We start from the raw sequence: 23,875 nt of genomic DNA on the forward strand, positions 1-23,875 counted from the left end.
TTATACAGGTGACAACTTTTAACTGTTTGTTATTTTCCATGATTGTGCATGTTAAATAGTCTTGATGTTTAATTCACAGCTCAGTGAATTCTGAATTTTTCCTTGTCAGTGGTGGTTGTTAACATTTCAATATTTCATGTAAATTTAAGTCATTACTCTAGTTCATGAAACAGTGGGTCTCAGGTTTAAAATCTGAATAACAGAAATAAGCTAACTTTTAATATATCATATTCCAACAATTATAGACACTTCCATGGCCACTCACTTGTGGAATTGAATCAATCTCACAGGAAATTAAGTTATGAGCCAAAACAGCTGTCAGCATAGTGACTGGCTGTGGGTTGGGTAATAGGGCCTCGGGTAGGGGCTGGGATTCTTCTTTTCAACAGTGTCAGCCAAGTATAATTAACCAAAAAATATCTAATGGTAATTAATTTAACCCAATATTTATGAATATTCTGCCCGTGAATTGTTATTCTCTATTGAAAGAATGGTCGTTTTGATGTCTTAATTTTAACCTTACAAAGCTTTACACAATAAGTGCCGTAGCTTGTTCATGTTGGTGCCGACTGAGAAAACATGTGACCTCTCAGACCTGTGTTGCCAACGTGTACAATTGTATATGCGTGTCTTCCACGATGTAGTGTGGTAGATTTCAGAAATGCTTGCTTCATCTAAATCAGGGCGACTTCTGAAAGATCAGTAAACTACATCCCAGAAGAGCCCTCTTCATACTCGCTACCAAAAAAGAACAACTAGATGTTGGCTACACTAGTTGGCTGTGAAATTGGCGGTTGTCGGTTGTAAAAGTGTATTTCCAGTTTTTTGGTGGTGGAAATTATGTCTTGCCAGAAGAAAATATTGAATTTTTTTAAACCTTTATCTCCGAAAAGGCCTTTATTAAATGTTACCGACAATATTGAAAATCAACCTAATAAGAAATTGAAGCCAGAGCCAGATATTAATGGACAGAGAGAAGACTTCACGTCGGGAGGGAACAATAAAGAAATCGTTGGAAACTCGCCGTTTTTTTACAGCTATGTCCGGGCGAAAATTAAGTTGACTTCAAAACGATTTCCAGCTTTGCATACGAACATTGGAGAGACTTGGTTCCAAGCATTAAGCCCAGAATTCGGGAAACCATATTTTGCAAAGGTAGTGGAAGTTGAATATGTATTGATTTTTGAACTTATTTGTGTATTATCCTCATGTCTTATACTTGAATTGTTTTTAATATAACCGGCGAAAATATGGGTGGGCTGTTTGTACTATTTAAGTATGGTATTTACTCATGCAGAAGAGTTGAATTATCACATCTACACTTGAAATTGGAATTTCTTTTGTCATAAGTCAAGGCCATATAAACTGAAACAGATATACAGATACATGCATTACTGTGCATACATAATTGGTTGTTAACAACTATTGGATTACATAGTAGGATTTGAGGTTTTCATGGCAGTAAGTTTGAAGATGGCTGTCTTCTGGGTTGTAGCACCATGTAGTCTGATAGAAGTTTACCAGTGTTTCAGAGGTCCTCGCTGTCTCCATCGTCAAGGCAGCAAGGACCTCTGAAACCATGGGATACTATTGCCAGACTACATGGTGCTACAATCCAGAAGACAGCCATTTTATATTGGTATAAATCTTATGTTATAAGGAGATTAAGTAAAATGGAGCAAGGAAGTTATAGCAAAAAAATTATGCAGTGAAATATCCATGCCATCATTCTCACGAGAATGGAAAGAGTGCAATCTCATAAAAGGGAAATTGGTGTAGTTGTGTTCTGTTTTAAGTACAGTAACAGGTCATTGTAAATGGATCTTTCTTGAAATTCAACTACAGCTCTGAGAATGGAATGTTTCTCTTGTAAAGTCTGGAACTTTGCTCCAACTGTTTCAGCTATGCTACCAATCACTTGGAGCTTCTGAATGGCTGCTTGTTCTTGAATACTTTATGTTACAGTTTCAGTTTTGTTTTAGTTGAGCCAGTTCCTTGTGGCTGAGAGGGCTTCTCACACTGTATATCCACCCGAGGACCAGGTCTGGACATGGACACACATGTGTCCGGTCTCACAAGTGAAAGTTGTGATTCTGGGACAGGATCCATACCACAATCCTCAGCAAGCTCATGGTAAGGCATTTCTCAACTGCTTCTGATTCACAGATCTATAAAATAATGGTTTCTCACATTGTACGGTACTGTAGTCAGGGTGCATCTCATCTGAGGTTAGGTTAGAAGTAAAAGCCAAGGTGATCAGAGGGGCGAGAGGGCAGCAGATAAGGAAGCATACACTGTCCTTACTGTAAACATTGCTCTCTAGTGGAAAAGCCGGCTCACTTCCTTTTCGGTAATGTCTTTGGTTTACATAGTATGTGCGTTTGTTTTCTTTTTACCCACGAACTAATGACACAGGCAGAGTGCACACTTTGATACTAGGTACAGTACAAGCAGATTCAGATATGGTTGTGTGCTGTTTAAAAATTAATATATCTATGTAACATTAACCTGGAATACACTTTATAAATGTGGTCTACTCTGTTGCTAAAAGGAACAAGAAAAAGTATCTGATTGTACAAGTTTATGACCAGCAGCCAAGAAACACTGCCTCTAGATGGCAGTTGTGTGAAACATTTGCATTTTTAAAGGTGCGCCAGCTCGCGTGATGTATGTCGATGTGTTTAGTGTAGCTGCAGTGACAGTTCATATCACTGGGAGGAGCTTAAGAATATGTTACCAGGTTCACAACTGCATTGTGTCACTTCAGCTTCTTCTGTGTTGCAGGTCTGTGTTTCAGCGTTCCTGCCAGAGTCCCCCCTCCACCAAGGTAAGAGCACGTGTGTCATGTGTTTAGTGCATTGACGTTTGGGTTTTTCTTGATTCCAATGTAAAATACTTTAATGTCTGAAGTAGACATTGTGTTAGAAGCGCATGTTGATTCAGATTGCATGAACATTAGCACCGAAGAGCGTGGATTGTTAATGGTATTGGATCTTAACAGTATTTTTTACCTGTAACTGCTTTGTTGGGTGAAACATTGTCAGTGGTGTGTAAGCTACGGACTCTACGTGGTTAAGACTCCTTCCTTTCTGAAAATTTGTGGTGTGACAGCACTTCATCTTTCAGTCTGCTGAACATGTACAAGGAGCTGAGCCGTGATATTCCTGGGTTTGAGGCTCCAAATCACGGCAACCTCATCGGGTGGGCAAGACAAGGTGAGTGGAAACTGTTGCCATTGATATTTCTATTTGTTTTCAGATAACTTCCAATATTAGTAATAAATGTTTTATACAGTGCTGAATGATTCAATAGAGCAAACATGTAATTCAGTGCCATTGTCATTTTGAGGATTTTATTCCATTTTTTAATGTCATATCTCAAATGATCCACTCGTGATGGAAACTAAGAATGCAAACGCAGTTTGGGTTGGAAAACCCCAGTAGTTAGGATCACTTCTTAATCCTAGGTCTACCTGGAAGGATACATTTAAAGTGGTTCAGAGGTGAACACTGGAACTAGCTTTAAATGTTCCATGACAGTCGGTGTCTTTTTGTTATCCTGTGACAAGGTTAGGCTGCATAATGGAAATTTCTTAAACGGGTATCGACTGTTGATGACGAGGAAGGAGCTGCCTCATGGTACACTACTAAGTGCCTCTCTCATCTTCACTTTGGCATGTTTTATTTCCTTTGGCTTCATATAGTTCTCAGGGTAAAACTGAGCACAGCCACAGCCAGTCCCTGTGATATATGGCTTGTCAGTGACGGGTGCATCTGTCCGTTTATTCATCAAAGGAAATTAGATGCATCAGTTTGGAAGACAAAGGAGATCTTCACACCACAAAGCCGTGCACATTCGAAGGCCGCTTTTGTGATGTTGCATTACTGAAGTATAGGTGGTGAAGATTTGTAGGTGCATCGGGGAAAATTACATTGTTCTTTTAGACCCAAGAGCTTTGCTTTCTGTTACGAAGTTTATAATTTGTCATTTTCGGTGGATGTTGTATGATCAAATGAAGGAGCGTGGTAAGAGTATATATAGAGGGTGGACTGAATTCATGAGAGGAAGCTCTTCAGGCATGAAAATGGAGGTGATAAGTTTCTCATAAACATTGGTGACATCCTGCATGACTTAATTACCCAGTAGACGGCTCTCCGAATTTTTACTGCTGTGAAAATTTAGATCTCGTGCTACGGAGTGGTGAAGAGTTGTGCCGTCTCTGATTTTGCATTTGTTGTTATTTGTTCATGCAGGTGTGCTGCTGCTCAATGCATGCCTCACAGTCAGAGCGCACAATGCCAATTCACACAAGGATCAAGGGTGGGAACAGCTGACTGATGCAGTCGTGAAACACATCAGTGACAACTCTCGAGGTGTCATCTTCCTGCTGTGGGGTTCTTATGCGCAGAAGAGGGCGGCTGCTGTTGATAAGGTACCTTGTCTATTATAGTGTATGTTGAAAGTTGTTTGAATATACAACCAATTGTGTTTGTTAATAGGGAACATGCCAGTGTCGTTCTTTTGGGTAGATTCTGTGCGGCTTACAGATACATTGATAAGTGGCGTCTATACGGCGTCACAGCCCAGACCAATATCATCGTCTTTACTGCTGCGAGTACACCAAATCTCGCTTAATGGAGAACATTAAATTAAACTTGTAATTCCTTAGTCCATCTTTTCTGGTGGCTGGGTTGTGTTTTGGTGCGGTCTGTCTGCTGTCTTCTGAGTACTGTCACGAGTCTGTACCAAACATTGCATTATTGTTGGTACCACTTCTGTGATGTGTTTGGGAAGCTTCCTGGATTTAATCTATGTTGGGAGGCTGGCGTTCATAACTTTTTCATGGTTTTCCTCAGCCCTCTGCGAAATGCAAAGGCGATATTTTTAAACAGGCTAGCTTTATTCCTCCCACGTTGTTTTTAAATGTTATACGCAGCTGGTCATTTGATATTTTGTATTACAGCCAGAATAAAAAAACACTTTTTCTGTCAGGTTTATGTTGATTATATTGGTGAATGCCGTGTTTGAGTGTGAAATTTGAGTCTTCAGAGCAGTAATTTGCTGGCTGTGGTTCAGACAAATGCAGACTGGAAAGCACTGTGCTATTTAACGCGCAAGGCTTAGGAGCCATCTGCGTAATGTTCTGTTGTTTAATTTTGATTGCAGGCTTACATTTCTGCTGCGCTGATTAGAGTCGTCCTCGTAAGCTAATAGTTCTCTGGGTATTCTGTAAATTCTGTACCTATTATGGAATCCAAAGGTTTATTACCATGTCCACAATAGTTTGCCATTAGTCCCAATCCTGAAACAGATGAATCCAGAATATACCCTCACAGTGATCCATTTTAATAGTATCCTCCCATCTAAGTTTGTCACCTTGTCCTCACAGCATGATGCATCCTTGAGTTGCAGGTGGAGGAGAGGTCTCCAGATATGAAGGGTGGTTGCCAGTGTACAGACTTATAGGTTTGTTTAGTTATTTTACAGTTCTGTATCAACTGCTGAGAGTATATAGTGTAAAGTCTGAAGGATGATTATGTATGAATAAATGGGAGATGAATTGGGAGTTGTAAGGTATTTTTGCGTGGCATTTAGCTGCAAGAACTGGCATAGTGTCATTGAGTTGATGCTTGTACGGGATTTAAATTTGGGACCTGCCTCCTGCTGCAGTCCTTGGTTGTGGTCATGGTTAAGTTTTGTGGGTCGTCTCCTCCCAGTTGCGACCTCAAGCTGCATAATTTGTCCTTTTGTCTGCATTTTGATAATGCGCTTGTTTGTTTTTATCAGGTTTTCTTTTGTTCTCCCCCTTTTTTATATTTGTTCTGTCTAGAAGCGGCACCACTTACTTATGTCGACACATCCTTCCCCGCTTTCTGCACACCGTGGATTCTTGGGGTGCGGTCACTTCTCTCGCTGTAATGAGTTGCTGAAAGAACAAGGGAAAGAGCCTATTGACTGGGGAGATCTGCCTGAAAATTAGAATGGATGCAGTTGTTCACACACTAACAAAACTGAGAGTGAAGGGTGTGCTTTTGTTTGTACCCATATAATGTAAGATTAATGCAGATATTGGTAAAGGCCAGAGGCAGAGAGAGGTCGGTGCCTTTGGTAGTACTGTCAAGGGAGTTTCGATAGCAAAGTGAAAGTTTTGAAGTTACTGGAAAATGTTTTCGCTCCTAAAATTGGTCTTTTTTACTTGCAATAGCTTCAGAGTATGAAGGACTTCATAGGAACATGTTCCCATCTTCATTTATGTCAAGATTAGTTAATCTTTTTGACCTGTTCTGCTGTCAGTGTTTTATCAGTCTGAAGATTTGTGTAGCATTGAACATGGTTGACTCTTATTCATTCTTCTCTCTCTGTGTTACATGAAAAGCCATTCTCCAGGTGGTGTTGTTTCCTTTAGCGTGCTATGGGCACTGTTGAGTGCCTTGCTGTGATTGTGGCTGTGTTCATACATGAGTTAGTACAAGTTAATATAATGTAGTGCATTGAATCCACTCAGTTTTCGTAAACAACCCGTCACGTTGCAGGTGATAGATTTGGAATACATGCAGTTGACCTCAAATCAATTTTATGCAAAAGATCTGTTTGTTGAAATGGATCTCACACTTCTTGTCACATGTGGTTGTTAAAAGCATCTGGGGAATTTGGTTTAACCCTAGCAGAGAGGATGCTGTGATTATTATTTTGGTCCTGTGTCAGAGAAATAGTTGTCCTGGCAGAGGAAAAATAGTTTATACTTTGTGTGCACAAAAACAGACTCAGTACATTCACTTTTTTTATAAATTTGGCTAGAAGAAAGCACATCTTATTTTGGGACATGTGGTGTGTTAGTGATAAAAAGTCGGGAGCTAGGTTATTGTGTGGAACCATTACTTTTGACTCTGGGGACTTTTTCCCCCCGTCCTTTTAATCAATCAATCAAACAGACAGAGTGAGGGACATGCAATCACATTAAATGTTGTGTGTGTCAGCATTTTGATGCAGCATCAGGCCAGGTTCTCTGTTTGAGACCATTGCCTGAGTGCCTTTGTGCTGACCTGTACCATCTGTGTTTGTAAATAACAGTAATAAATATGTTTATAGTATTATAGTGAAACACATAAGTATTTTTTTAATCATGTTTTAATGGCTATTAAGAAGCCGGTGGCACCCATTCCTTTCTGTCCTGTTCTGTAATTATTTGGCAGTCTGGTGTTCGGTTTGCAATCTGAGCGGTTGTGTTATTACTCGCTTTATTAATGCTGTAATAAATAATCTGTGTGAAGACCCGAAGTCTGCTGAGGATGTGAGCTGCGTCGATGCACTGCGCATTATCAGAAAATATTTTCTGTTGTATTTTTTTAAAATGGTTGGTATATCAAAAAATGTTTAAAAAAAGATCTCATCAATATGTGTATTATGTTATGTGACAATGAACCATTCTTGAGAAAATTTATGCAGTTTCTAGTTGAGCTTAGTTTAAAGTAGGTGTTCTTTTAGACTAATTACAATCATAATTAAATTTCCTCGACCTTTGATGTGGACCCTCAGTCCTAAATTTGAGTGAAGTTCATTCAGTAGTTTTAAAGGTGATGCAGCTTCCCATTAATGTTCATTTTGTTCACCTTTTTGCAAAAAAACAAAAGCAAATGATTATCAAGGGCTGGCAGTACCCCGTGGTTTGAGAATGGAAACAGGAAATGTGTTGGGATTTTAAATGGGACACACAGATGGAGGCAGTAACAAAGAAATCTGTCGGTGAGTTGAGCATGTTTATTTCAGTTTCTAATTTAACTTAACTTTCATTGTTTATACAATACACGTTACATATTTTATCTGTTGGTTTCAAGTTCCATTATGGTTTTATCACAATTTTGTCAGACATCTTCATACATCTTTGAAAGCTTCTCAATGTCCTTCTTGCTGAATCCAGCTCGCTGTCCTATTTCTACATTCTCATCCTGCAATATTAAGAAATATTTGCATTTTTGTTATGAGCTGACATGTACAAGTGTAGGTAACATAAAGTTATGTACAGGGTGGCCATAATTTATTCACTCTATCACAAACAGTGCTCTTTGGTGGCCCACGACAAATCCCTTCTACGAAAAACGAGCAAACTGATACACAGAACTTACCTTGGGCTCGATTGTTTTCTCTCCATTCTTTGAGAATGAATAGGCACTGTAATGAAGTACGCTGTCATAGTCGTACTCAACACCAAAATTGGTGATGCTGCTCGCATTGTACTTGTTAAAGTTGTTCTCTGTCCCTGGTGAGGAGCAGAGGGGATTCATTATATATTCACTGAAAGATTGAAACTGCAAACATATGCCAGCTACTGCAGTGTAGTGCAGAATTATGCTAACGTTACTATTTAACTTAAAACATCGGTCGCCCACTTTGTAGGCCAACAGTGCTTCGTCATGCAGATGCCTTCATTAATTTTAAACTACTCAGCCAGTTTTATCTTATTATTGTGGAGAGGATTGAAATGTTGATAGCCGTTTTACTGTTGAAGGTTGAATTGAACGCTATGAAAAATTAAATTTACCCAACAACTTACTTAGAATGCATTGCATTGTTCTGACAGAGTGAGACATGACCTCCATGTTTTATGTCTAATTTAGAGGTCCCATAATATACATTAACACAGGAAAAATAAAATGATCTTGGTAAGGGAGGGTCTGGAGTAAACAGTTGCAAATGCATGCACTACAAACGGAAATTCCTTTGGTCGCATGTGCGTGGCAAAGCAAACTTATGTTTAAATGTGCTCTGAGGTTTATAATTTTAACTTTGCAGTGTTGATGGCCCTGTATTCTAAAGATGCAAGTCTCAATTATTGGGATACTATGAAAAATATGAAACAAGTGGCATCACATCACCTGGTTGTATGTTTTCCCAGTGGATCGTAACGTAGTCGTCTCTATCCGTGGCGCTCTGCTGGTGATAGAACCCCAGTGTGTGAAGCAGTTCGTGTTCGATTGTGCCCAGTCGGAAGCATCCTACTCCAGGTTCATTTGGTTCAAGGTTCAGTTGCTGGCGCTGTGGTGATTTCAACTTTGTTACTCAGAGTCTTTGCCTTTATTTGTCTGGGCAAATGAGGAGCTTTGCACTGTCAGAAGCCTGTTTCTTGCTTACTGACATTGGAACAATGAATCTGAGACACTGACTTGCAATAAAGCATGTCAGATGACCCTCTGTTTCATTAAAGATTAAGGGACCATGCAGTCACTTCTCCGTTCTTGTGTAATTTTATTATAAACATTGTCTTTTATAAGTAACCTTTACATTAATGAACAGGCGGAAGTCCTGCTATCAGTACAGGCCAAGACTGACTTATACTGTTCTTCTTTGTGGCGATACGTCTGTTGTGTCTCTCACAAATGAGGCGCGGGTGACAGCCATAGGCGATAAAACTTTGGTTAGGACAGTTTTAGGCATCAGTGGATGAATAAGCAAGTGACAGTTAACAACCCTAGCTAGCCCCTTGTTCCTCCATGATCTGTTCTGCATCTTTTCCATGCTTAGTACTCCAGCAGCCTGGTAGCGCAGTAGAATGTAGTTTACTGTCTTGGCATGGTACACAAAACTCTAAACTATTGTGAAGTTCTGCGTTGTTACTGCATGAGATTTGAGGTTTTAGCAGCAGTGAGGATGACTGTTGCTCTGGGCTTTGGCACGAATAGATACCAACATTTGGAGATAACCCTGAAGATGGAGGCAGTTTGTCTCTCTGTAACATTGGTATCTACCTACGAGTCTATGTGATGTCAAAACGCAGAACAACAATATTATATTACTACCTTTGAAAAACTAATCCGTGGAGTAGAGTCATTCAGAAGCTAGTAGTCAAAGCAAGGAGATGGGCAGGGCATTTAGCATGCAGATGAGAAATGTGAACAGAATGTTTGTTGGCAAGCCTGAAGGGAAGAGACCACTCAGAAATCCTGGGTCTGGGTAGAAGGATGATATTACAATGGACCTTAGGGGAATAGGAAAGTTAGGGAATTTTTTCACTAGTTGAGTGTAGTGTTAGCTTCTCAAGAAGGATTCTGCTTCATGGAGTTAGTTTATTAGCGATAATGAAACTGACAGAGAAGTAAGAAATTAGCATTAAAAGTATGTTCATAATCGTGAATTATCAGAGCAGTTGTGTCAAATTTATCACGTTTATCAAACGAGTTGTGAGGTGACTTACCCCTCCTGTGCGACCCACATATGACCAACAACCAGATTTTTCTCCTGTTATGTAGACATAATCGTTGTCGGCTTCTGGGTCGTATTCACGCAGACGGATGGATGTCTTATTATGGTATTCATCTACTGCATGTAGAATGTGGGCTTTTTGCTCTTCAGCTGCGCAAGGAACAGTTCACTGTTACTCATAGCTCATTCTGGAAGATTTTTTTTCACAAACAAAAATAGTAAATCATCGGGAAAGAACTGGAAGGAGGTGATGAAAACAGTGGAGTTGCAAATGCAGACGGTGACTTGGGCTACGCAGGCTTTTACTCTTGAGGGGCCTGCACAGATTATCAGCCTGATTCTGACAAGATCAGTCTGTTGTCAGCAGAAGGAACTTTTTCCATGATGGAGGTTCCTTGAGAAGCTAATAGTCACTCGTTTAGAACAAAATTCCCTGCCCTTTATAGAGTCTGAAGGTTCATTGCAGTGTTCCTCCAGATGTCTGGTTGACATAATATACCCTTTTTCTGTTTGTTATTTTTCCATTGTTCCGGTCTTGCCAATAAAATTGCCCTGTGTAACATTTTGAAAAACAGATGTGTCAGCCAGTCTCTAACCTTGGGATGTCGGATGAGAAGACTTAGATTTCTAACAAAGGTGACAGTTTTGTCTTTGCCGCCAGTGTGTCAGACTGACTCCGGTGTCCGCTCGGTTCTTTTATGAAATGGGTACTGGGATAAAGTGGCCAGAGCGTGATGCTAACTACTTATAAGTAGTGCTGAGGTCTGACATCCTCCACACCCCACGAATTTGTTTGTTTGTATCGCGATATTTGAGGCAGGGGGGGGGGGGATTACTCGCAATTTGTGTTGTGGACTACTCACTGAATGCAGCCTCGTCTATGAGGAAGGGCAGAGTTCTTTTGGGCCATCGAGACGCTGGGTTAATGAGGCCATTTCTTAGCTGATCGCCAGTCAGCACAATGTCTCCTTCAAACTTGCCACTCAGCTCCCATGCACTCTGCTTGGACCGCACATCTGCAAGTAAAAACTCTTTAATAGTCCCCTCTTAGGTTTGTTCTGAGTTTTTCTGCAGATAAAACTCCTTGCTGTTGCTGCAAATTCTGTAACTCGGGTGACGTGTGTACAGAATAATTTGGCCAGTTCTGGCAGAAACGCTGGACTTAACCACCGTAATCAGGGTTGTATCTAATATATTTTACACTTTGTCTCAGTTTGCAGTAAAGACCGTAGTGCGTTAACAAATTGAGTGACAATTCAACTTACATGCAGTATGTGTTTGGGTGTCAATGCTGCCAATGCAAGTAAATGTGGTATGGACTGAGTGGGGTCCGACTATTCTTTGTACTCGGGCGGGCATTTATCTGCTTTAATTGTAGGAATAATATTACTGTTGTTAAGGACCATTGATAGCGTTCTTTCCCTTTTATATCTGATATGTTTCAGTCCGTTGTAGCGCTCCTGAAGTAGGTTTGCTTTCTTGTGCCGTGGCTAGGAAACGTTAAGTTTTGCTGCTGTTCTGACAGTTCGGGCTAATGTTTTTGCGCAACATTAACTAGTCTGATGTTTGCGTAAGAGTTTAATAAAATGGCTGAGACATGTTGTGACCTACTATATTACAAGGATTGTTACTCCCAGCTCCATATTCAGGACGAACATGGGACTGGTGTTTTGTGCATTTTCTCAGCTCCTCCAGGAAAGGGAAACTTACAGAAAGAAAAAATACACTACAGTATTAGGTTGTTTTTTCTAAATCAAACAACATATAAGCATACGTGCTTATATGTAACAAAGTATGTATTTTGAGAAACTGTAGTCCTGCATGGAGTGTCATATTTTTAAATTTAATGGAGGATACACCAGAGAAAAGCCAAGCTTCATGTCTGCCAACTGTGCATGTGATAGCAGATGAATTTCCCATATTTGAAAGGTCCATCATTTGATCTTTAACTGACATTTATCTAAGCATTCTTTGCCCCCTAAGCAGATTCTGGGATGGTGTCTTAAAAGTAGACCAAGAATCGCCGAATATAACTAGTGCCTTACCTATCACCCTTCCTGTGATGCAGGTCGCTGCTATCACCAGAAATGTCACACAGCAGAACATGTTGACGCCAGATCAATTCACGTCTGTGTGAGCTCCCTCTTATAAAATGGGGGAATCTTTAATAACTTATCTGAAACTCTTATCTGTCGTGTTGTGATACGATATCTCAAAATGTCCAGCTCTTGAGGTGAAATTTTTGAAAATATCATTCTCTTGATCATTTGCATTCTTTCCTTTCAGTCCAAGTCCATCTTATCAATGGTGTAGCCACATGCTCAGTGATAAAACGTTGACCTCTTCAGCGTGCTGTCCACGCTGCAAGTGGACGCGTATCTCGATTAGTTTATCTTTCTGAAGCAGTTAAGTCTCTCGCCCTAGAATGTCCTGCATTCGAGATTATTTTCTCCATTTGAATACAATGACTCGTCAGAAATCCTGTCGAGCTGAGGAATGATGAGAAGGTTGGGGCGTGTAGCGCACTTGGAAGATGTGAGAAGTGTAGTAAAACCTGAACAGAAGAGATGAAACGTGAGGGGTGTATGTTAGTGTAAATGAGAGGTTCATTTTAAAATAGGGTGTGTGTGGTCTAATTGAATGGGTTGCCCTGATGATGGAGGCAGCAAGGACCTCTGAAACGTCGGTAAACTTACCAGACTACATGAAACTAGAACCCAGAAGACAGCCATATTCATACTCACTGCCATGAGAACATCAGATCCTACTTAGGATATAGTCCATTGTCTGTGTGACACCTATATATACAGGGTGAGTCAAAAGTATGTTTACAAACTTCGTGTGCGTGTTCCAGGATCAAAAATAAGAAAGAATATTTCTATGAACATGGGGTCGCATATGTTTCATTTTCTAAATAATAGCCAAAAATAAGTTTCAATGAATGACATGTCAAAGTGAATCCAGCTTCCAGCAAAGATTTTCAATTAATGGCGACATGCTTCGATCGCGTCTAAGAGGACCTTCATATCGGCGATGCTTAAGAAGACACTTGCCACGCCTCCTTGAAGATGTACCACTGAATACAAGAAGACAAATGCGGTTTATGCACGACGGAGCCCCAGACATCATCTCAATGAACAGTACCCTCAGCGATGGATTGGGCGTGGTGACCACCGAGGTCACCGGACCTGACTCCATTGGACTTTTATCTGTGGGGTCACTTGAAGTCCGTCGTTTATGCAACGCCCATGAACAATGAAGACGACCTATGGGAACGTGTGCAGATGATTCGAGGACACCCTGGTGTGAACGGACGAATCCGTCAGTCTTGTGTGGAGAACGGAGGACCAAGCTTTGAGCATAAACATCCCTGCCCTAATATTTGGCAATAAAGGCATACATTGCAACTTATTCTTGGCTATTATTTTGAAAAAGGTGCATTTGCGACCACGTGTTCAAAGGAGCTTTTTTTATAATTTTTGATATAGGAACACGCACACAAAGTTTGTAAACATACTTTTGACTCACCCTGTATATATGAATTCACACAATACTCCCTTCGTGAAATGTGATTGTACAAAAATGCTTGAATCTTTATCAAGCTGTCAGCGCCTTTTGAATTTTATCACACATCACATGCTGATAAATGGTATTGTACGTTCAGAGATAAGTGTAATTTCGGTGAAGACCACGGACCGAAAATAGCAACAATCCTTTTCATTGTCTATGGTGACTTGTAATTCTTGAGAATGATTTTAATGTTTGTTGCAGAGTGATTAGCTTCAGAAATTGATAGAACGAGGTTGCACCTCTCAGAGTTTCTTGTGAATCGCTCAACTTCTCATGCGAGGAAACCCATTTTTACAGACGATTGTCTGGAGTCCATTTTTACATTTTCAGAAGAACCTTGTCGTAGTTGCGTTTGGTGGAAGGGAAACTCTTGTACGAGAATTTAAGTTGAACATTTTCGGCTGTCATTCAGGGGATGGGGTTTCTCCTCCAGCCTCACCTTCACAAACGAGGCCCTGTGGACCGAGTTGCTGTTACTAGAGATTGAAAATTATGCCGCGTTTGTTTGCCACAAGGCCCTTGTTCCTAGTAGTTCATCGTTTCAACAATGAGAAAACTGAAGATATCTTCTGTATTGTTGGAGGACCACCGCTTCTCGGCTTTCCGCGACATACTGGCGCCATGCCGTGGTGGCGGAGTGCATCTGAAACAGCCTCGCTGACAGTCACTGGGCGGATCGGTATCAATCAGGCGATTACGAAGATGGCTGTCCTCTGGGTTGTAGCAGCCTGCACCGAGATACTTTCCCGACGTTTCAGAGGTCCTTGCTGCTCACATCATCACTTCTGATCTTGTTTGATGTGCTGACCGCCGGAGCTTAAAGCCTTCAGAGGAAGGCGCTGATGAAAACGGCGTTTTGAAATCTGGTTGCAAAGTCCCGGCGCACACAGAAGGGAACGGACACATTGTGTGGGCAATCGCGTGATGCAGCGTAGGGCGGGGCCGTTTGAGCACGGACGCAGATCGGAAGTTGTCCTTCGGAACAAAGTGCGCTTCTCTGTTGCCCCGAATCATTTCCCCCAAAGTTCGTCAACTTCTCTGACACACGTGTAACGCGTGCAGTATAAACACAGTTCTGCAGGCGAGCGGCTTTGCAACAATACATTCGTACCTGCAAGCCGACGGCGTTCCTTTTTCATTGTTGACGACAATACGCCTGTGGTACTAATTGCGATATTAAATAACGTTGCATCAAACAGACAAAGTTGATGTGATTATGAATGTGAAATCTGACCACTCGGCAAACGAGAATGAATATGAAGGAAGGAGTGACCTCGCATTGCTGTTGAAGCGGGCGGCGGGGGCGGGGACAAAGCTGACGGTCCGCCTGGGGCGTCGAATGCCCTTGCGCCGGCCATTCGGATCTTCAGGACGGAACCCGAAGAGAAGCCGAGTTTCGAAGGAAACATTGAAATAATCGAGCGTGATGACACTCCCGTGTTCCAGGAAGTGCGTGTCATTGCACCTCCTCCCAGTCCCAAGTGATTACCCGTCCTTCGTGTCCTGTCGCTGCGATGACGTCACCAAGGCTGGATTCCCCGTCTCCTTCCAGCGGGCAGACTGCCCGTTGCGTCCAGCGGCATTCTTCTGCTGAGGTCCGTCCGCGATGTTTGCTCTGCTGATGCTGCTTGGTGTGGCCGGCGGATGGCCGGCGGCGACCCAGTCCAGCCGATCGGACTTCGAGTAAGTACCGAGCGCCTCTTTCTTTACAGCTTAACAGTTGGCCGCTGGTATTCAAAGAACTGAACTGAAGAAATTGTTTTGTGTATCTGTGCAGCGTCTTTTCAGATCGCAGCGACCACTGACGTGTGAATTCGAGAGAGTGTTTAAGGCTTTGACCGGGATGTTCTTTTGTTAAATCTTATGTGGTACCGCCTGATTCGACTTCTAATGGTTAAGTGAAGTGTTTTCTTCGCGGTACGGTCTGGATTCGTAAATATTATGAAGACGATCTTCGGCTTCAAAGGGTTAACAACTGTGTTCTGGCAGAGTACCGAATAATGTTACCATTCACCGGGAAATAATAGCGGACGTAATTGAGAAATGTGATGATTGTTCTTGCCGATTAACAAGGGGAAGTGTCGGTCATCTGTATTAAAAATCGGGAGGCAATGCTACCAGTTCTCCCCAGCCCCCTCAGATCACCAGGAAAGAACTGAGGAAGACACAATTCAGGAGAGAGAAGTCGGAAGGAGCCTCGGATTTAAATGGAGAACGTTCCATTCGAAACACAAAATTTTGAAAGAGGGAGCAGACGTTATTGACTTGAGATCAAGATATCTAGTGAAAATAAATCAGTCCCGGAATTAGGGCCAGCCAATGTTTTACATCGATGAATCATGGGTTGAGAGAAACCCAACCTTTCGTAAATGCTTGCAAAACCAAGGCCAATGTGAACTCTTGTCGTGCGGCGCGCATTGTCTCTACGCAATGAAGGCAGACATGATTCCTGGCTGTAACGAGACCACGCGAAAAAATGAGCTGCATAACCAAATTCTGCCTCTGAGACCCAGAGAGAAGATCTACAAAAGTGATCTCATCTTGGACAAATGCGGTTGGTAGTCGGCCTCCAAATATTTGCGTGGGCGAAAGGAGAGTCGTGCGTGAAAACAACGTCACAGGAGATCTGAGCCTGCGAAAATTGCCACAAGTGACGAAGGAGGACTGGGAAGGGTTTTGTAGACACACAGAAACAGTCGAAAGCCGATATTGGGAAAGAGACGACATTGCCGTTAATTACATTGATGCCGACTCTCAAATTGACTGCGACAACGCTGAAGCTGTCATTGAGTACGTCTTCCTGCATTCCTTGCAAGTCTCAAGGTTGCAGTCGCGAACAGTTCACTCAGGCGTTTCCGGTCAGGACCTAACAGTAAAATTAATGATGGTTGGCTCAGCCAGAGAGGCCCTGAGCAGGAGTCATCCGACGCGAAGTGTGAGTGGCCAACGCAACTTGCCGCTCCTTGTCCGGCGGCTGTGGACCGGATGCGATTCGCCGATGTTGGAAGACAAGTCAAGCCCCAACACTCAATTGGACGTGATCTTCATTGACTTTTTAGATTTGTGTGCGTGTGAGGACGGATCTGCGTGTTTTACGACGCTGGGTATGAAACTTGGTCTCTGATACTAAGGGAGGAACAGAGCTCCTCGCCAAATATAATTAGACTGATCAAGTCAAGGAGGACGAGATGGACAGGTCATGTAGCCCGCGTAGGAGACGAGGGTTTCGGTGGGCGAATCGGAAGGAAGGAGACCTCTAGGAACACTTAGACCTAGAGGAGAGGATAATATAGGGTGCAGCAGAGGAAAGGAATGGCTAGTATTCGACAAGGAGGAGGGTGGGGCATTTCCGCCCCTTGCTAGCAGACAGCTTAGATGATGCAGTTTCAGTAGCCGTGGACCCGCGAGCATCGGGCGTTTGTCGTTGAAAATTATATAAAATATTGTGAATCCGTAATTGCCGTTCAGCGCCTTTTCCGTAAACAGTTCACTGTGGAGCGCCGTGGAAACATCCCCGATCGTAAGACGATACTCAGGAGGGTTGATGCGTTTAGGACGACAGGGTCTGTGCTGAAGAGGAACCCCTGGGAGAGTGGGATTGGCAGTTCTCAGAAGCCCGAGGCTTAACAATTTCCTGCTTCCAGAACTGCACAGACGAAGGGTTACGGAATATGTGGTTTCAACAGGATGGTGCCACGGCGAGAGCATCGATGCAGGTGGTTCGTGGCAAGTTTCCCCAACACGTCATCTCCCTCGGCCGCCTCGCTCCCCTCACCTGTCCGTATGTGACTATTTTGTGTGGGGTTACCTCAAATCAAAGTTCTTCAGAAAGAAACCACGCAACATCCAGGAACTGAAGGATTCCATTCGCCAGGAAATCGCAATGCAGAATTTCGAGGAGAGGCTGCAAGAGTGCGTTCAGAAGGAAGGGCGTCACTTGACGGACTTTACTTTTCGGAAGTAATTCAAAAATGTTCAACAAAAACTGCATTGTAAAACCTTTCTTTCTGTGTAATTAAAATTTTTTTAACTTGAAAATCAACCGAGTTATTGTTATTTGAAAAACATGCGTTTCCTCTGCCGCACCTAAACGGATCTTAGAGGAATCCGATGGGGTGTTATGGACTGGATTCATCTGGCTTGGGATAGGGACCAGTGGCGGGCTCTTGTGAACGCGGCAATGAACTTCTGGTTCCATAAATTGTTGGGAATTTCTTTCTAAGTGGCCGAGCGACTGTGGGATTCTCAGGAAGGTCTCGGCTCCATGGAGAGTGTTAACTAGCCCCTTCGACGCGGTGCATATGACGTCAGACATCAGTCGTCCAGTTTACGTCGAATCACCATCAGCAAGAAAGGCGGAGATCTGCTTGAGAGAACGGTCGTGTCTCCGACCCAGAGATGGAAATCAAACGTCCATGATCTCTTTCTGACGCAGATTAATTTAGTCCCACAGAATTGCATTGTGTTTAGGATCCACTTTAATATTATTCTCTTTTTTGAACTGCGTTTTGCCCAAGTGTTCTCTCATCCAGTTAAACAGTGGAGCACATTTGACGTCTTTCCCATGCATGCTACATGTCATGCCTAGCTCACTATTCTCTACCTGGATCAGGTGTTGCATCCCATTCTTGTTTAGGGGCAGGACAGAATTTCCTGCAGTCCGTGATAACAAAATGGCGAACGAATGAGTTTGTGAGGTAGGAATGACTCAAGAGGCACTTGCGCAGGGATCTGAAATGTATAACTTTTTCCGATGTAAAACAACAGGATTCAGTATGTTGGCAGTAACTAATTGGCATTTGGATCCTGACATGTGACAATTAGCACGGAGATGCCGTGTCCACGTACCCACAGACTCTGTTTTAAATGTTGTTTAAAACGAGTCGTTGATGTTACATCTGACAAGTTTTAAGTTTTGTTCACTAATCTGGTACATACGTCTGTTTCTAGAGAACCTGTTTTCTTGATTGCAGACGGTCTTGCAGCAGCAACCTGGACCCAGGAGCATGCCAGTGTGACATGTCTTGCGCTCAGTATGGGGACTGCTGCCTTGATGCTCCCTGGTTTGTGTCAGAGCAACAGCGACTCGGGGCTTCAGCCTTCTCTTGCGAGAGCTTCGATAATACAAACGTGTACATGATGTCCTCGTGTCCTCCAGAGTGGAAAGATCCACATACTCGTTTCCACTGTGAGCACCCCGATACAAGTTACCGGGACCCTCTTTCTGAGGTACCAATAACGAGTCACCGTACCAACATAACATATCGCAACAGGCATTGTGCATTTTGCCATCGCGACCTTGATGCCGATTCATCCGAACTCTGGCCCATTTATTTCTCTTGTGAAAATGCATTGATAAACCTCGACAATGACATCATAAATTACCTGGTCTACAATACGACAGCTTTGTCATGGACTCTGGACATCACAGAAAACCCAGAATTACTGATATTTAGAGATGTCAGGTCGAGCAGACACGTGTACAGCTGCAGAGTGTGGGTAGAGGCCAGTGAAGCATTGCGAGCACTTCTGCGCACATGCGACAGCAGTGCTGTGGTCACCTGCCCTGAGGACTGGACTGACAAGGGGGTCAGGGTTCAGTGTGAGGCATACACTGCGCACATGTGCCTCAGTGGCGTTGTGTATCGCAATCATTACTGTGGGGTGTGCAACAACAACGGCAGTTTTAATGGCTCAGACTGCGTTGAACTGGGGCCAAGGCTGAGGACCACGGTGTCACCTGATTTTACGGTGCTTCTAGACTGGCACCGTCTGAATGAAAGGGACGTATGCCAGCGGGAGACGGAAACGTACGATCCATTTACAAGAACCTGTCGCTCTGTGTTTGAATGTACGTCTGAACATAGTTTCTTAGATTAGACCATATTTTTGTGTTCTTTGTGTTTGTGGTGTAGACAGGTCGCCTGTTGCTGTTACAGGGTCGCAAATGGATGGGGGACACCTCTTGGACAATAAATGAGATGTTAGGATAACATTGAGATGTATTTAAAGGAGGTGGATTGTAATGATGGTAGGTGGGTGGAACTAGCTCATGTCTGCTGGTCTGCGTTGGCATTAACAGCGTAGAACCTTTTGGGATATGATACCTTATAGTTAGGTGATAAAAATATGCATTAGGGATGCATGTTCTGCTTAAAGTAAGGAAATATTATGATAATTTTTCCAGTGTCCTGTGTCTGCAGTATGTAAGCATTAAAGCCAGTGAGGTGTAAAATCACATGCATTTGCAAAGTACGTATAATTAATTTGGAGTGGACCTTTCAATTCCTGTTAATCTTGGGTTTGATGTGTTGAGTCTTGATCAGCCAAAGCAAGTTGTGCATTAATAAGTCAGTTTCTTTCACTTAAACACTCGTTTCCCATTACTCAATAATTTCTTTAATTAGTAGGGATTGGAAAAGTTTATATCACTGTCATCTCTGTGGCAGATGCGGCACCCGAAGATTACACTCGTGCCAGCGAGAATGAAACATCCGCCTCCAGTCTCGACACTTGTTTTAAGATTCAGCTGGAACCTGCCGAGTACTACGTACAAGACAATGTCACCATGGCTGTGTTTATACCGGCACACAACAGAACTTTGCAGCTGCAAGAGTACAGGATCGGCAACGACAGCAGATTGACCATGTGCTTGCCGGAGTTCGGCGCAGACGATGAAGAAGAGTATTCCCAGGGTCTGGGGTACATCACTTTGGTGGGGCTTAGCCTGTCAATAGGCTTCCTCATACTACACCTCTTTGCATTTGGCTTGACTCCCAGGCTTCACAACTTGTCGTCAATGAACCTGGCCTGTCTCAGTGTCACTCTACTCCTCGTGTACTGCTCGTTCTTTGGGTCTGTCTCTCTGAAGGAGACGGGCATCCCGTGTGTTTCGATCGCTGTTATAATTCACTACAGTCTGCTAGCTTCCTTTTTCTGGATGCTTACCATAGCATACGACATTAACAGAGTCCTCCGAGTAGCCACCACGAAGCTGCTTGTGTCAACAGGTAAGACTGTCTAGGGCAGGATGCATCCTAAAGCCGTGTAACCGCTGCTGAATTTATATATTGCATTCTCCTTCTTTTGTTTTTCAGAGATGTACGAAAGGTTGCGTAGAATTTCATTGTAACACTATTAAGTCTGTAATGAAAAATCCGGTACTTTTGCCTGTGGGCTAGTTAACTTTGGGAGTTGCTAGCGGGGGGCACAGATACTATTGTGTGGGGTTCAGAGGTCATCGATCTCAGACGTCCTTTACATTGCTGGTGTCATTCACAAAGATATGGAGTCAAATGTTGGTGATTGTTACGCTCTGCATACATTTGTAACTTGTTGTTATGAAGTCGAATATATTTCAGGAAAAGGTGGAACTCAAAAGTCCCCCTGTAACTGTGGTCCTTCTGTTCCAAGCTGTGGGCACTGTGATTGAACTATTGTACACAAAGTGGCCAATGTAATCAGGAATTCAGTCTTGCTATAGAAATTTCCTGTGTTGTAAACATGTGAGGAAATTGTATTGTTACTACAATTTTAACATTTTAACATTAATCTCCAAAATAGCAGATACTTCAACAATAAATTCTTTAGAGTAATGCATTAAAGTAGCAGACTCACTTCTGTGTTAGAACAAGCATTGCATGGGAATTAACGTACCTCTTCATATTTGCGTAAGCGTAGCCAAACTTGGGTTGTACAGAGAGGAACATTACCATCTCACCAGGAATAGTACGGCACTTCAGCCAATGTAAAAAGTCAAAATATTTAAACATTTCTTTTTCACTAAATGGCATTTCATAATTTCACCTGATTTCAAGTACACCGCATAATTTCAGGAATATTTGTATTTTTTTGTTTTAATTTTCGGTGTGAACTCTGATCCATTTTTGACAGGCAGGCACTGGCACAGGTTTGGCGTCTACTGTCTGTGGAGCTGGATAGTTCCTGCTGTCATTGTTGGTGTAGCGCTGGCAGCCGAGTTCTCCTCTGACGGGGTGTTGGAATATGTACGACCAGGCTACGGGGTCAGTGAATGCTGGTTCGACAGTGGCAGGGCTCTGCTCACCTTCATTGTGGGACCGCTCTCAGTTGTCATGATTCTCAATGCAGTGCTATTTTTCTGGAGTGCGTGTATCATCTATACTTCCACATCTGAGCTGAAGAACACATCCCGCACACACAGAGACTTCCGTCTCTACTGCCGCCTCGCGCTCATTATGGGTCTGACTTGGATTGTCGGCCTCGTCGCTGCATTCGTTGACAATATAGGTGAGCAGCATACTGAGATGATAATTTCACTATAGCATCGTCCCAATTTACATATTTATCTTGAGGTTTGAGTGTACCTGTTAAAGCTTCTCTTCGGGTGATGCACCCCTGCCTACTTTAACAAGACTTGTGTCAGTACAACCATTACATCTTTAGTATAGGAAGTGCCACTACATAATTATAAAAAACTGAGTTGGTCTCAGGCCTGGGTGAAATAGTGAGCTCTGATTTTGGTACTGGAGTTAGAAGGTGGCACCATAGCTATAGACCTGATGGAAAACAATAATTACCTTGAGATATTGTGAAGATTCTTATTTCTGTGCCACTAAACTTTTGACTGATGTCTGCTCTCTGTATATAAGTTTTCTTAGTACAGATATCATGTAAGCATTAAGCAAGTGTTGTGGGGGTAGCATTGCAGCTTCATGGCAGTGTAAGTGTTGTTTGCAGTGGTGTGGTACGCGTTCGTGATCCTCAACACACTGCAGGGGCTGTTCATATTCCTGGCCTTCACTTGCACCCAGAAAGTGTGGCAGGAGCTACGGCCGTACAGGCAGACGCAGGCGTACGCCCCGAGCCCCGCTACCATGTACACATGAGAAATTTTCAGCAGGCCTTGGTGAACCTACAGGCACAAGTGCTGAGTGCTTATTAGTGTTTTAACTTCATTGTTTGATACACTGACTCATCCTGTCTCATATGTCTCTGGAAGTCTCATCATGACGATGTGCGCCATCTCCGAACGAAGAAGGTTGGCAATCCACATGGCGAACATTGTCCTCGAGACTGCCGCTCGAAAGATGTCTATTGAGGTGCATCCGAACCATCTTCTTAGGTCTTTCATCCAGGAGTTTTGGGGTCTACCGACGGATCTTTTTTCCTTGGATTTTACCCCCTACCTGTATTTATGTTGATATTTGAGGTGTGTTTTGTACACAACTTACATCAAGATCAAAACTGCCACTGTTTTTATATATATTTATTCAAGTTATTAACTTCTCATTTTATGAACCATATCATCACTGATTATCATTTATCTTTTTCTACTGTTAAGCTCTTCATTAAATGCCATTACCAAATTTGAGGGAGAAGTGAAGTTATGGTTCAGCTGCTTTGATGTGTTGACAGACTCGTGCAAGCCACACAGTTGAGGCAAAATCACACCCATTAATATTGCAGTCTTCGAGTAATTTAAACTGCAACCACAAGATGAAAATAAATTTATTATTTGAGTTTGTCCTGCAGCAGTAACAATGGAACACTACTGCACATATGAGAACTGTATCCATAACATTGTGTCCTGTTCTGCCATACTACTCAAGTCAGTCTGCTCAAAATATCTATGTGAAATTAAATCTAAGCCTCAAATCCTTGTGACTCTCATCTCATGGACCTTTACAGCAAGAAAAGTGACTGAACATGCGGCTGTCTTATGGCTGTTCCTGTGTGTCCGTGGACAGTGAGAAATCTGCATGGCGCAGGAAGGAATTCAGTGTCAGAAAGTGAACTATCATGCAGCATCATGTGTAGTAGTTACGCTACACATTGTACATGGGAAGTTAGATTTAAGTGATCACAGGAAACTCAGACTTAGTGAGTCAGTGTAATTTGTCCATGATAGTACTGTCTGAGTGAACATGACAATGTAACTCATAATATCTGATGTCTGGTGACTGTACAAATAAACAGTTGTGACTTTCCTGTGTAGACTGTCTCTGTCTTCTTATGGTGATATCACATTTTATTGTTGCATGAAGTGTGGAGGAGGAACAGTGATTATATTTAGGTGGGTATTTTCATTTTCTGCTTTAAATTTGGTTCTTTGACCAAAAAAAAAAAG

At 42.6% G+C, this 23,875-nt stretch overlaps 3 protein-coding genes across 4 annotated transcripts; 2 read left to right on the top strand and 1 right to left on the bottom strand.

The window, feature by feature from the left end:
* Positions 1 to 698: 698 nt before the first annotated feature.
* Positions 699 to 15,324, top strand: LOC110829964 (uncharacterized). 2 transcript variants are annotated; one of them, XM_022064250.2, is made up of 6 exons: positions 699 to 1,155; positions 1,983 to 2,133; positions 2,785 to 2,827; positions 3,127 to 3,215; positions 4,254 to 4,432; positions 15,214 to 15,324. In XM_022064250.2, the coding sequence occupies exons 1-6, from the start codon at positions 841 to 843 to the stop codon at positions 15,250 to 15,252; spliced, it is 816 nt and encodes a 271-aa protein (XP_021919942.1). In that variant the 5' UTR covers positions 699 to 840; the 3' UTR covers positions 15,253 to 15,324. The 2 variants fall into 2 exon arrangements, with proteins under 2 accessions (XP_021919942.1, XP_087210943.1); XM_087354817.1 differs by lacking the exon at positions 15,214 to 15,324 and adding an exon at positions 5,831 to 7,102 and having other exon boundaries at positions 709 to 1,155.
* On the bottom strand, positions 7,744 to 12,364 carry LOC110829965 (zinc metalloproteinase nas-13). The gene is made up of 6 exons (XM_022064253.2): positions 12,243 to 12,364; positions 11,061 to 11,213; positions 10,190 to 10,347; positions 8,874 to 9,033; positions 8,124 to 8,257; positions 7,744 to 7,946 (listed from the first exon to the last, which is right to left on the bottom strand). The coding sequence occupies exons 1-6, from the start codon at positions 12,301 to 12,303 to the stop codon at positions 7,863 to 7,865; spliced, it is 750 nt and encodes a 249-aa protein (XP_021919945.1). The 5' UTR covers positions 12,304 to 12,364; the 3' UTR covers positions 7,744 to 7,862.
* LOC110829978 (uncharacterized) lies at positions 15,322 to 23,742 on the top strand. The gene is made up of 5 exons (XM_087354809.1): positions 15,322 to 15,450; positions 18,741 to 19,618; positions 20,217 to 20,777; positions 21,661 to 22,035; positions 22,486 to 23,742. Exons 1-5 carry the CDS (start codon positions 15,374 to 15,376, stop codon positions 22,632 to 22,634), a joined length of 2,040 nt encoding a protein of 679 aa, XP_087210935.1. The 5' UTR covers positions 15,322 to 15,373; the 3' UTR covers positions 22,635 to 23,742.
* Positions 23,743 to 23,875: the final 133 nt, after the last annotated feature.

The sequence above is a fragment of the Zootermopsis nevadensis genome, unplaced genomic scaffold, assembly GCF_977971745.1.
Source record: "Zootermopsis nevadensis isolate Lab colony 2312 unplaced genomic scaffold, Znev_1.0 Znev_ptg000024l, whole genome shotgun sequence".
Classification (NCBI taxonomy): domain Eukaryota; kingdom Metazoa; phylum Arthropoda; class Insecta; order Blattodea; family Termopsidae; genus Zootermopsis; species Zootermopsis nevadensis.

Excerpts from the sequence above, each read along its gene's own strand:
- LOC110829964 (XM_087354817.1), top strand. The coding sequence starts at position 841 with ATGTCTTGCCAGAAGAAAATATTGAATTTTTTTAAACCTTTATCTCCG. Across the intron at positions 2,134-2,784 it reads CAATCCTCAGCAAGCTCATG|GTCTGTGTTTCAGCGTTCCT; the intron begins GTAAGGCATTTC and ends TCTGTGTTGCAG. Across the intron at positions 3,216-4,253 it reads CATCGGGTGGGCAAGACAAG|GTGTGCTGCTGCTCAATGCA; the intron begins GTGAGTGGAAAC and ends TTGTTCATGCAG.
- LOC110829978 (XM_087354809.1), top strand. The coding sequence starts at position 15,374 with ATGTTTGCTCTGCTGATGCTGCTTGGTGTGGCCGGCGGATGGCCGGCG. Across the intron at positions 19,619-20,216 it reads CTGTCGCTCTGTGTTTGAAT|ATGCGGCACCCGAAGATTAC; the intron begins GTACGTCTGAAC and ends TCTCTGTGGCAG. Across the intron at positions 20,778-21,660 it reads GAAGCTGCTTGTGTCAACAG|GCAGGCACTGGCACAGGTTT; the intron begins GTAAGACTGTCT and ends CATTTTTGACAG.
- LOC110829965 (XM_022064253.2), bottom strand. The coding sequence starts at position 12,303 with ATGTTCTGCTGTGTGACATTTCTGGTGATAGCAGCGACCTGCATCACA. Across the intron at positions 11,214-12,242 it reads CATCACAGGAAGGGTGATAG|ATGTGCGGTCCAAGCAGAGT; the intron begins GTAAGGCACTAG and ends TTTTACTTGCAG. Across the intron at positions 9,034-10,189 it reads ATGTGGGTCGCACAGGAGGG|CGCCAGCAACTGAACCTTGA; the intron begins GTAAGTCACCTC and ends AAATCACCACAG.